Source organism: Fukomys damarensis, unplaced genomic scaffold, assembly GCF_012274545.1.
Source record: "Fukomys damarensis isolate Sample0158 unplaced genomic scaffold, DMR_v1.0_HiC HiC_scaffold_31, whole genome shotgun sequence".
Lineage (NCBI taxonomy): Eukaryota > Metazoa > Chordata > Mammalia > Rodentia > Bathyergidae > Fukomys > Fukomys damarensis.
Genome location: NW_022900943.1, coordinates 11931163 through 11944502, shown reverse-complemented (window position 1 = coordinate 11944502; position 13340 = coordinate 11931163). Strand labels below are relative to the sequence as shown.

Genomic DNA, 13340 nt, shown 5'->3' with positions numbered 1-13340 from the left:
CCCCACAAGGAATGTAAACATCATGTACTACACACATGTACTAATAAAGTAAATCTAAAAATATAAACACAAGGTAGCTCAGTGCTACCACCACCTGCCTCGCAAGCACAAAGTCCCGAGTTTGATCCCTGGTACCAAAAAGACAAAACAAAAACAAAAAACACTGGACCCATGTCCCTGCATGGCAGTAGTTGGCTAAAAATAGGTAGCACTCAACCCCGTTGACTCTATCCATGTGAGATCTTTGTTATTCAAGGAGTTTCAACTTCATCTTGTGGACAGTAGGGGATCCCTAAAAATGTTTAACTGGGGAATGATACAACGTTTTTAAAGAGATCACACTGGTGGTATAAAGATAGAGTAAGGGGGAAAGAGTAGAATAGAAACTAGTTAGTTTTACTGCATTCACGTAGAGGACTAATGACGAAGGCCTGACCCAAGATAACAATGGAGAGGAAAGGCTGCAGTTCAGATAAATTTGGTATATGTGCTGTTGAAGCAAGAACTGTTCAGATAAATCTGGAAGGTGAAATCAGTAAGACTTAATGGTATACTGAATACACTGAAGGACAGAAAGAGAAAAATGGATGATTCTCAGCTTTCTGATTTAATAATTGGGAAGAAAATGGTAGGTAGCTGTACTGTTCTTCAAGAAGGGAATTCAAAGGAAATATACTGGGCGTAGAAATAAGGACATTTTGGTGATGATGATGACTGGCATATCTTAGTTTGGAGTATCTATAGATCTTTCAGGTAGAGATGGCCAGAATTCATTCAAGAGGAAACACAGATATAGAGATATTTTAAGGTTGCTAAATCAAAATGCTATGTAAAGAAAGAGAAACAGATGAGAACAAAGATAGACACAGTTCCACTTCTAGGAGTCATCAGCCTCTACACAGATGACTGAAATCATTGTAGCAAGCAAGATTGCCCAGAAAGAAAGTTTAGAAAGGAGAAAGAAAGAAAGCCTTGATATTTTAGGAGCAGAACTAACAGAGACAGATGGACCGATCCAAGAGAAACAAGGGTGATCTGGCAATAAGAGAAGAGGGGTTCAAAGAAAGATGTGGTCCCCAGAGTCAAATGCCACAGGTAGCTGAAGGGCATAAAGTAGTAAGAGAACTAGAGGGAGAAGAACTTTATTTTTGCTGACAGTTTCAGAGGTTTCAATGCACATTCTCCTGGCTCTGAGATAGAAACATGGTGGAAGGCTTTGGGGAAGGAAAGCTGCTCAACTCATGGCATCTGAGAAGCAGAGGGCAGGGGAAAAGCCCAGGAGGAAGGGGCTGGGAACCAGGAATGGGCCCCAAGACCATGTTCTAATGACTCATCCAGGCACACCCAGAAGCATTTCTAGTGCAATCAATCAGGTTGACAACCAAGATTAACCAACACATGATTCTCCTGCTTCAGCCTCCTGAGTAGCTCATATGACAGGAAAGTGCTACCATGTCTGGCAACACTTCAAATATAATTACACTACCTGTGAATTATATCGAGCAGTTATCCCACGAGATGCTAGTGCCTACATCTATAACTCCTTCTTAATCCCTAGGTTTCTTATTTTACCTCTCGAATACCTCCCTCAATATCATGACCCTCACTTTGAATTCCCCAAGACTCATATTTTGCTCCAGAGACTCCAAATGTGATATTAGACATGGCTGTCATGTCCCCTGTGTAATGCTGACCACAAAATAAAGACAAGCATGTGAGAATGAGGATGCTTTCAGTATGGTCTTAGGTCTTTTACCTTTAAAGGGACAATGTGAGCCAGTTTAGAAAGTATTGTGTTAGTCATCAGATCAAATATGCTGCTGGCTCTAGCTCTAGTTACCTTTGTAAATTATCTTTGTAACTGTAAGAGTACTTTATAAAATGAGATGTTGTAGATGAAATTGCTGAATTGTGAAATGATATTAGGGCATTTCAGGACAGATGTGAAAAACAGCTTCTGATCTAAATTGCAGGCATCATGTGGATAATGCAAACTACTAGATAATAAAAGTTTATTCCACTTGGCTTTAAAAAGCATTATATTTGGAAGGCAAATCTTCTAGGAAAAAAAATCACAGAATGGCTCCTTGGTCAAGAATAACTATTTTTTTCTGCATTACTGTGAATAATTGAAATTTGACAATCTTACATAAATTACTTAATAATTCATTTACTACAATGTTGAAAATTGAGATCATATGACATATTACAACTGTCATTTCATTTGTAAGTTTATGTGTGAGACAAATTTTTCTTTGGATAAATGAACTAAGAATTATCGATTAACTTTTCTACTTCCACTGATTTAATGTGAATTTTCATTTTCTTAGTCCCTCCAATTGCAGTGTAGCATTTTCTTTTCTTTTTTGTTTGTTTGTTTGTTTGTGGTACCATGGATCAAACTCAGGTCCTTGTGCTTGCAAGGCAGGCAGCGAAACCACTGAGCCAAATCGCTGGCCTTTCTTTTAAAGAATAGCTTTGTTATTAGACCTTGCTCAGTCACTTCTCACCAGCCATGTAACCTTGGGCAAGTGTCCTGCCTCCTAAAGAGCCTCATATTATCATCTGCAAAACTATCTACCTTGCAAGATTATTATGAAGGATTAAATTAATGGTTAGTACATTGTGTGGTTCACTGTGGATAATCAGTAAATGACTGTTATTTTAATATCAGTGACCTTTATAGAATACAGCCATCTCGCCAAAACTATTCAAAAGTATGTTCTAGATAAGTAGAAAAGTCTCAGATTTCATATGGCCATGAACACATCCCCTGAGTTAGGCAAAGGTTGGTGTATATTTGGTATGGGCTCATGTTCTTTCACATGAAATTTTGCAAACCAAAAAACTCTTTCCAAAGATCAAAAGGTTTCCATGAGTCATTTGGCAGCAAAATTCAACCTGAACTCATTAGTCCATTAAATCCTGAGCTGAACTAAAATGAGGTCTTTATTTCACTCCGTAAAACTTCAGGTTTCATTATAAAATTAATGTTTCATTAAGGAGTGCTACCCTAGTCCCTGTTGGAGGTGCTACATATAGACAGTATATGCTCTACATTACAATTGTAAGATCTAAAGAGCTCTGAAGCTTGAAACATGACTGGTCTCAAGACACTGAATCTGTACTTACTTTTTTGGTCCGTTACACTTAGGGTTTGGAAGATGATAAAGGTTAGAATGCAACAGTATCACAATTTTTTCAACTCTTTAGAATGCCAAAAGAAGGCTGAAGAAATCTGCCACGAGTACTACATGAAGCTACGCTCTGGGCTTACCATAAAAAAGAAAGCCTGCTACTTTAGGAAAGAAATCACCAAACGATGTTCACTAAAAACAGGTAAGGGAAAGAAATTGCATTTCCTAGAAATAGCAATGAGCCTTTGCTTACCAATCTGAATATATTAATTTTTTTCCTTACCCAAATTTTGCATGAGGAAAAGAGTAAAAATGATAAAACTTTTTACTGGCTGTTTCAAAAGTGTCTATCAAGTTGTGAAGCATGAGAGAAATGATTAAGTTACAATGTTAAGCAAAAACAGGATACAATATTATGTATGAATGTATTTTACAATGTTGGTGTTTGTTTTATTTAACAGAAGTAAACTAAAAGGTCCATAGCAGTTGCTCTTTGAATATTCTTCTCTTTGCATGTTTATTCTTCTTCATATACTCTTCTGAGGTATGAGTGAACAGAAGGTATTGATTCTGTCAGACCACGGGGGGCCAAATTCCTGAGATGGTTACCACATTCAGCAAGCAGTCTTGACTGTGACTCATCAAAAGAGCATGGCATCTGTCCAGAGCAGAGACTGATAGTTCTTCCTTCCTCTTTTGCAGGTGGAACACACAAACAACAGTATCAGCTACTTGCCTATGAACAGCCTATCATGAAAAACTCTGTCCTTAAAGTATATGAGATCCAAGAGCATAAAGCATCAGATATGCCAAGTATTGGAGGTATGACAGGTCACAGGAGAGGAATAGGGTTGAAGAAGGAGGAAGACACAGGACCCTAGCAAATGCTGCTCCAGGGAGTAGATCTAAATCTGTGTCTTCACATGTATCCGCAATTTCTGTCTACTTGCTGATGATGTACCCCGCTAGTGATGTCCAAACTAGGTGCAACAGAGCTGATCTAACAATGTGCACACGTTCTATAGTCAGCAATGCATCATTACTTTGAAATACCTGTCACAATATAGAATGGAATCTCATACACTTTTCCTAATGAAAATGAGATGTGGAGCCTGGGATTTAGCTTAGTGGTTCCACCACCTGCCTCTCAAGTGCAAGGTCTGAGTTCGATCCCCCCCCCAAAAAAATGATATGTAATTTTTAAAAATACAGTGAAGGCTTAAAATTTTTTAAAATATTACAGTAAAAAACGTGGCTACTAACCCCCCTCAAAACACTCCTTACCTTAGAAGTCCACATAGAAATTCAATATTTTATACTCTCCTTTAGTATTCTGTATATTTTTCCAAGTATAGTTCTGGAATGTAAAGAAGATACAGTGATTGTTCTTCTTTTAGACTATTTATTTTGTAGTATTGGGGACTGAACCCAGAGCCCTCACACTGAGCTGCATCCACAGCCCTTTTTTATTTTTTATTTACAGACAGGGTCTTGCCAAATTGTTTAAATTTTTCAGGCTGTGCTCTAACTTGCCACCTTCCTGCCCAAGACTCCCAGAGTGCTCAGATTACAAGTGTGCTCGGCCCAGATACAGAATAAGGTTTTATTCGGCAGAACCCATATGGGTAGCCCTAAATTTGCTCCAGTTTATCCCCACGGCTTTAAAAATATTATTTTCTAAGTGGGCTGTAACAGTTAGCTGTAACTGTTATTTTGCCAGAGTCTAGAATTGGGTTTACATCTGCACTCTCCCAGATTGTTAGAAATCCTAAATCACCACACCTTATAGATGGGCATTCACTTACATTAATCTATCAAAGTAGTCTTTTCTTTCCCATGGTTCCTTACCCTACGGGGTAGAAATGGAGGTTTCCACAAGCAATGCCTGCCACTTTTCAGCTTTGTCCCCACCTAGCACTAACATGGCTCTGAGGTCATTCACTCAGGAGACTAGCACCTTTAATCTCAGCCTTTTGACGAGGTAAAGCTTCAGCCTAAGTATAGCTCAAATTTGAAAAAAAAAACCAAAAAGCCACCTTTGTGAAGCACTTCAAAAAATATTTTGCCAAATTAAAAATACTTGCTCACGGGAACACGTTTTATGAATTCTTTATAATAGCAATTTCACTTGTTACAGAATCTTGTGCTTCCCTAAGTACATACAATGATCAATCCATTAGTTTTGTTTTGGAGGATGGAAGTTATGTGATCAATGTTGAAGACTTGGGCAAAGACCAAGAAAAAGGTAGAATACTTCCTTATATCTATAATTATATAAATTATGACCGATAAATTAAAATTAAATCTAGCAAACCATCTACAATGGATTAATTCAGTTGTAGCAAAGAGATTTCATGCTCTGTGCTAATTCATTTCAATGCATTGGCTGTGGATGTCTAGAAATCACTGTGGAAAAGGACTCAGTAGTTTATAGGATTCTTCAGGGGAAAATGCAGATATTATTAAGTGTATCTGCTGGGAAATATGGAAAGAGGGACCACATGTATTTTCTATTCTAAATTACCCAGTAGATCCTTCCAGCCTTACAGACATCACCAAAGTACAATCTTTAGCAAAAGGATATGCCATTGCTGTAATGTTTTAAATAATTTTTTCAGTTTTAATTGAGTTTATTGGTACATTTTAGGGATACAGTACAGTTACATTCATTGTTGGGATCTTGTACCTCTACATGACAAGTCTTGGTTCTCATTTTTTCCCCTTGTCCCTGCCCTCCCTTCACCCCCTCCTCCCCTCCCCATCTACAGCCACTTTATTTCCATCTTTTCATTATCTCACATTTTTTTCTTTTCCCTTTTTACCCTTCCCCTACCCGTCCCACCTGTTTTAAATATTTTAATAAGTATTTTGAAGAATTCATCAGAGTATATTCACTTTTTGAGATCTTTCTTAGAACCACAAGCTTTACTTTTGTTGATGCATAATAAATAGGGAGGATATTTTCTGGCACTATGTACTATGTATGATAGACTTGAATTTTTTTATAAAATTACATTGTCAGCAAAGTGATTTTATGCATTCTCTTTCAGACAAGGTACTATTGCGTTACTATGAGTCTCAGTATCCCTCAAGTGAATCAGGTAATTTGGAAGCCTGGCTAGCTAGTGTTTAAATTCTTAACTTTGAGGTAAAGCTAAATTCAAAATACCCAAGGAAAAGGAAGACAGTTTCAAAATGTTCTGTGCAACCTAAGGTCATGATAAAATTTTAGATCCAGAGAGAATTTATTCCATCTCATCAACTTTTAGATTAAAAGGATAAAGGCTTAGCTATATGTAATAAATATCTCTTAGACAGTTCTGCTCAAAGATCATCTGGATACAGAGCTTCTATTTTGTGCCTCTGCTAGCATCTACATACCAGTAGTTTTAAGATTCCCTGCCACCTTAACAACATCTAATTAGCACATGCAGACGAACATGTAGTCTCCCTTAGAGCTGGAAGTTGCATCCAACACTTCCATTCATCTCACACTGGTCAGAACTTAATCCTATTGCTACACTTAGCCACAGAAGGCAGGCTAGGAAATATTCTAGTATATAAGAAGAGGAGGTGAATATTGGGAGACAACTATCCGCAGTTTTATAGACAGATAGGGGAGCTAATGCCCAGAGAAGTGCCCATCAGAGTTGCAAGGGTCCAACCTGAAAACATATTTTTAAAAACTAACCTCTCTTCTTTAAAGGATTTAGAAGTACCTCTACTTTCCTAATAATGACTCAAATATTTCTAAGCAATTTTGCTTAAAAATCACACTCTTTTCCTGGGTGTTAAATTCGTTGAAGTTGTGTTACCAAGTCTTAACTTTATAATTTATGATTTTTCCTTTCTTCATTTTTAATTGACAGATACAATTATATATATAATATGTGTGTATATCATATACAATATGAATTTTAGAAGTATATATATTGTGGGGTGGTTAAATCCAGCCAATTAACAAGTGCGTTACCTCACATAATTATCTTGTGATTTCAAGGTGACGGTGTTGATGGCAAGCTGTTAATGGTAAATTTGAGTCCTACAAAAGACACAGACTTCTCGTTGCATGCCAACAAGAAGGAGCACTCTGTGGAGGTAACAGAAACGTGATTATATATCGTAGTTGATTACATCTATTTGTGTATATTTGGGTATTGTGTTTGGAGTATTTCAAAGGAGTTCAGTTTGTGCTGTTGTAAATAAAACACTTACAACTACTGGCTTGCTTCTGGGTAGAGAGGGAATTAAGAAAAGTGTAATACTGTATGTGACCTTGCTACTCAAAGTGTCTCTGCCGGCTTCATAAAATCACCTGGGAACTTGTAAGAAATGCAAGATTTCAAGCTCTTCCTTGCCTGAGTCAGAATTTCAGCATCTTAACAAGTCTCCAGGAGATTCACAATTTCATTAAAGTTTGAAAAATGCTGCTACACAGAATGATCTCAAATTCTATTTCGTTTTACAACTACATTGTGCTCTTCTAGGAAGTGTTTCTCAGTGAAAGAATTTTATGTCCCAAGTCTCCTAAAAGGAGAGTAGCAAATATCTCCATATGTCATGATTTATGGATAAAATAACAATCTGCATTGCAACCACAGGATTTGCTGCATATTCTTTACTTAGTAAATAGTAGCATTATATTGGTCGTGATAAGGAATTATTAACATATTGAAGAACAAACAAGCCAAAGAAGCAAAGATGAAAACATGAAAAGTACAATAATAAGATAAATTATATGAATGCATAAAAATTATAAAGATAATACAGTCATCTAAAGCATTACTATACATTGTACGGTACCCAGCATTTTCATTAACAAAAGATTTCTAAGTGTACATAATACAGTGCCTAGCATATATGACTATTCAATAATAAAGATAATTCCTACTGAGCTCTCTATTATATACCAATCACTTGCTAAATACTTTGGACGCACTCTCATTTAATTCTCAAAGTAAGCCTCTGATGAAGTAATTATATTGGTCAGCTACTGCTGTGTAACAAACTATCCCTAAAACTTAATAGCTTAAAATAATAATAATTTATATTAATCATATGCCTATAGGTTGAGAAGTAACTCATCTAGAAAATTGACTATACTAAAAAATTGATCCTTGAGAGGTAAAGCAAAATGTCTAAGGTTTTACAGATAGTACTTAACAAAAAAAAAAAAAAAAAAAAAAAAAAAAAACTGCTGCATCCAGATCTAGTCATTGTGAGAGATATTACCCCTCTAAATATATTTACTGTCAGCAATTAAGTCAAATTCTGTGCCAACCTTTGTCCTTTACTTCTTCCTCCCTCCTTCCTCCTATTGAGTAAGTAGGCTTGCTAGAAATATCAATTTATAAATAATCATTCTCTTTAGCATCTAACACAGGAAGGAAAAGTTGATTCTGTACTTCCCACTCACATACTGATGGCTTTTTCTCTTGTTTCTTCAGCTCCAAAAATGTGAAACCACATTGCCAGACCAGGCTTTCTTTGTCCTTCATAAGGAGTCCTCTGAATTCGTTTCATTTGAATGTAAGAGTAATCGTGGAACATACATAGGAGTAAAAGATAATCATCTTGCTCTAATAGAAGGAAAGAATCCAAGTAGTGAGAATATCATGTTTAAGCTCTCTCAGATTTAATATGATGGAAAGCTGTGGGTCGGGCATGAGCAATTCAAATGCTGTCATTGGAGTAGGGATAAGAATGCTGTATAAGATTTTTCTTATATGTGTAAAAATATTTTTTCTAATCCTGAAGTTCTGTCTTTATTTCATTCTGTATCACTACAATGTTTAATAAAAGTATGAATTCAGTATTGACTTTAAAAAACCTTGCTGACTTTTAAAGAATGGAGTCACAACATATGTTAGGGCACCCAAGTAGCAGGAGATCCAAGTATCATGGCAGAGTGAAGTCCTCTAACCTATGAGGACTGAAGAGAGACATAAAATTAACTTTTAAATATTAACTGGTATACTATGCATGCTATGCTATACTATGGCCTTCTGATACTGGTTTCCAAAGATCTATGACTTCTGACAGACTCCATCATGCTGGATAAAATTTCTTCTAATCTTTGCTTCTTGTGTGTACAAGTCTTCTTTTTGTCCAGCTTCTCAAAGATTCTGCTCACTGTGGAATTTAATTTCTGTCCCTTCTTTAGTTATTATGACCAACATATCCTTAATATATCTCTTGCACCTCATTTTGTCTGACCTCTACAAGCTCTACCTGACATTGTAAAATTTTATATACACCTACTTATATACACCTACTGAAGACAACATTTTCAAAAAAATTTTATTGAGTATATTGGTAGTTTTTAGGTATACCTTATGATATTAATCATTGAGAATTTGTACCTGTACATGATAAATCTTAATTCTTATTTTTTTCCCATTCCTCTGCCCTCCCTTGAACCCCTTCAAACCTCTCTATGAACATAAGCTTTGTTTCCATTTAGATGGCAACATTTTTATTTCAATGTCTTTGTACTCTGCTGTTGAAAAGTAGGAAAATTTATGCTCAACCATACAGTAACATTATTAACTACTAAAGGAATGTTTTGACTTTATTTTTTGCTTATTTTAAAGCCTGAATTTCAACGGTGCTTCATAGGCTGAACACTTACAATAAATGACCAACATAACAGGAGACATAATATATGACTATTTCTGAAATCTAGTTTGTTGAAACCTATAAGATATAATTGTTCATGAAACAAAGTAAAAGAGGCTTAGAATTACTGTATAAAATTATACGATGATAGAACAGTATAACTTTGTTTCATTAATTTGTCAATAATTTTACTATGGAGACAAAATAAAAGTAGAATCTAATCATTCTCTCTGAAAAACACCAAAGGATGGACCATATGCATATGTACAATAAATGTAAAATAATTATTAAGTAACCAAATATATCCATTACCTTACTTATCAACTGGAATAAACCATTTTTTCAAAAGTATGTGTGGCCTCAGTGCTTTTATCATAAGATGACACAGTATTCTGGAATTCTTAAGTGAAAGTAAGCATACCCCAATCTATAAAAACTGATACATAGACTGGGTTATCTGTCTGATAATTTGGGACTCAAACCTAAGATTTTCCAGGGAAGGAACTGTGTCTATTTTGCCTTTGTTTTCTCAGTGTCTGTTGTGGTAACAAGCACAAAGGAAGTACTGGGTGACTTTTATTCAAGCTCAGCCAACATGTACCTGCATCAGAAATTTACCTAAAATTTCTGATGCATTTAAATTTCTTTTGAGACAACTGTTTATTTCTTGTGTCTTATTTTTATTTTTTAAAAACAGTATCAACCATTACTACAATGAGTGTTGATCAATATTCAAATGTATAAACCAGAAGTGGTACATGCCTGTAGTCCTAGCTACTCGGGAGATTGAGACAGGAGGATCCCAATTGCAAGGACAGCCTGGGAAATTTAGCAAGTCCCTGTCTCCAAATAAAAATAAAAAAGGACGGGGATGTAGTTTAGCGGTAGAGCACTTGACTATCATTCACAATGCCTTGGATGCAATCATTAGCACTAAAAATATATATACAAATATTCCAATATTTGGCAATTTCTGAGACTGGAGTAACTACAATGTAGTTACTACAAAATGTGACCAGGGAATATAAAGAATGCCATTACAAAGTGTCACACAGTGGAAAGGTAGGCATCTTCAATATGAGAAGCAATGCCTTGAACCTTAGTAAGAAAGTCTGACAAGTTTCAATTTGTCTGGTGTAGTCAGTTAGTATTAGTTATGATTGAGAGAAGGTGTGTTTTAAGGTGTGTTGTAAATCATGAATCACAAACAACACATTTCATTAAAGTTGTTTGATCATGCTTCTTCAGATTATAGCTTTTTAAGAAATGTCATCAGAGGAGATGAAACTTTGGTCTATGTTTATAATTCTGAGACCAAAGTTAAGAGTTCTCCATGAAGACCACCCACTTTTTATGCAAAAAAGCATATCAATTAAAATCCAAAATCAAGGTGATGTTGATTGTGTTTTTTGACCCTAATGGAATTATACCAGCTGAGATTGTACCCAGGAACACTACGGTGACTTCTGACTATTATAAGAACTTATAAGAGTGTTTAAAAAACTACATGTGACAAAAAAAGAAACTACATGTGAACATTAAAAGGGCTTATTATGTTTAAAAAACAAGAAAACAGCCTGAGAAACAGGCAGTTTTCCTCCACTAGGACAATGCTCCGTGTCACACACTGATTTTGGTTTGGCAGTTTACATTACAGTGTGTCCTCATGCTCCTTATTCATTAGATCTGGGACCATGGGATAATCTGGATCTTCCCCAAAGTCAAAACGATCATGAAAGGCCAATCTTTTGACTCAGTTCAGGACTTCAAGGCAATCACAAGATCATAATTAAAGACATTCATGAAAGAGGACTTGTAGAACTACTTCAGAAAGTGGTCAGGATTCTGGAATAAGTGTGTTCAAAGCAAAGGGAAGTATTTTCAGGACTAATCATAATGTGTCTTTTATTGTAATAAATTTTTAAAATTTAAACATTCATATTTTGATCTTATCTTAGAATTCATTAATATCAAGTAGATCAGAAAAACAAAAGCTGGATCTTGCAGGAGGATCAATAAAATTGATAAACCTTTAGACAGACTGATCAGGGGAAAAAAGAGAGGGGATACAAATTACTGTTAGTAGTAATAAGAGATTAGATAACACTACAGTTTCTGAAGTCTGAACAATACTAGAATAATTTTGACAAGTTTTATGAAAATAGACAAACTCCTCAAAAGACACAAGCTACCAAGACTAACCCAAGAAGAAGCAAACCTGTGTCAGATCTCTGTGTTCAACCACCCCACACTATGGAGGGCAGGAGATCTCCCTTCACTAACAGGGTGAACAGGAGGTATTCAGAACAGTTAGCAGCCTTTTGCTGAATGGAGAAAAAGTGGCTAACAGGACCTCAAGGAATCTCAGACTCATAACCTTTTACATTCCTTACCCACATTGCAACCCATCCCCTTCCACCCAAGACCATCAGATCTCAGGCTCTGCATCTCTGTATGGACTGATAAGTCTCTGGATCAGACCTCTTTCCTGAAGGGCAGGCCAACCATGCTTCCATTTGACTACAGGACACCACCACTTAGATATGCTGCAGATTCTTAAATTCAATACAACCCCAACCAGATGTACTTTTCTTCTATCCCCTCACCAAAGTCACTCTCTTCATCTTTGTATAACCAGCAGTCAACACAGTGGCCTGGCACTTTAAACAATTTATTATTAAATATTTAAAGTAGTCAGTTGGGCTGTTGGTAACTGGTTTGCCCTCTTCTGCTACTTGTTGCTGTGTTCCTTAGTTCAGAAGTACTCCAACATTAATATGCATAGAAATCATCTGGAAAACATATTAAAACACATTTTCAGGGCCCCAACCACAGAGATCCTGATTTATTAGCCTAAGGTGTAACGTATAAATTTGTAATTCTTACAATCCTGCAAGTGATAGCAGTGCTGCTGGTCAGAGGATCCCACTTTGAGAATCACTGCTCCAGATCACATAAGTGCATGGTCACTGATCACCCAGACTTTAGATTTCTATTTTGAATGATCATTCTCTGTTGTAGCAAATCTTAGGGGACTCTGACATTTGTTTTACTCTAAAATCTGACACCTATAGTAACCTTCTGCCAGCTTTCTCTCTTTTTTTTTTTTTTTCTTTTTCGTACTGGGGATCAAACTAGGGTCCTTGTGCTTGCGAGACAGGGGGCGGAACCACTGAGCTAAATCCCCGGTCCTAGCTTTCTCATTTTTACTGGAAAATCCACCTTGCTATCAATATTTAAACTTTCCTAGTTCTCCTGTCTTACCTAGACTAAAGGACTTGAACTTGCCACTTTTCAGTCTTGCCATTCAGCCTAATATTTGCAAAGGCTGGAGTGCAAAGTGACGACAATACTACATAATGCTAAATTTGCCAAAGACAAAAATTCTCAGTTTCTGCTTCAGTTACATGGCACAATCTAAGCTTTCCTAACACAATTAATCTAAAGGGAAGGATAGTATTTTTTGCATCCAACTACCAACCACATTTGAGCAGTACCTTTCTAGAAACCACAGAACTAATCAATGAAAACAGCCATGAGATGTGGGTTACTTCTGGGTTGGACATCCATATTAGTGAAAGCATG

The 13340-nt window shown here is 36.2% G+C and overlaps 1 protein-coding gene across 3 annotated transcripts in view; it reads left to right on the top strand.

Annotated features, from left to right (window-relative positions):
• Il33 (interleukin 33) overlaps positions 1-9477 on the top strand; it is a 35843-nt gene extending 26366 nt beyond the window's left edge. For 2 of the 3 annotated variants that reach the window (XM_010620819.3, XM_010620818.3), the window contains 6 exons: positions 3214-3339; positions 3840-3959; positions 5275-5382; positions 6188-6238; positions 7138-7235; positions 8585-9477. In XM_010620819.3, coding sequence (XP_010619121.1) covers positions 3214-3339; positions 3840-3959; positions 5275-5382; positions 6188-6238; positions 7138-7235; positions 8585-8776 — 695 coding nt within the window. In that variant the 3' untranslated portion in view covers positions 8777-9477. The remainder of the gene's footprint in view (positions 1-3213; positions 3340-3839; positions 3960-5274; positions 5383-6187; positions 6239-7137; positions 7236-8584) is intronic. The other variant, XM_010620820.3, reaches the window with a different exon arrangement.
• The last annotated feature ends 3863 nt before the right edge of the window (positions 9478-13340 follow it).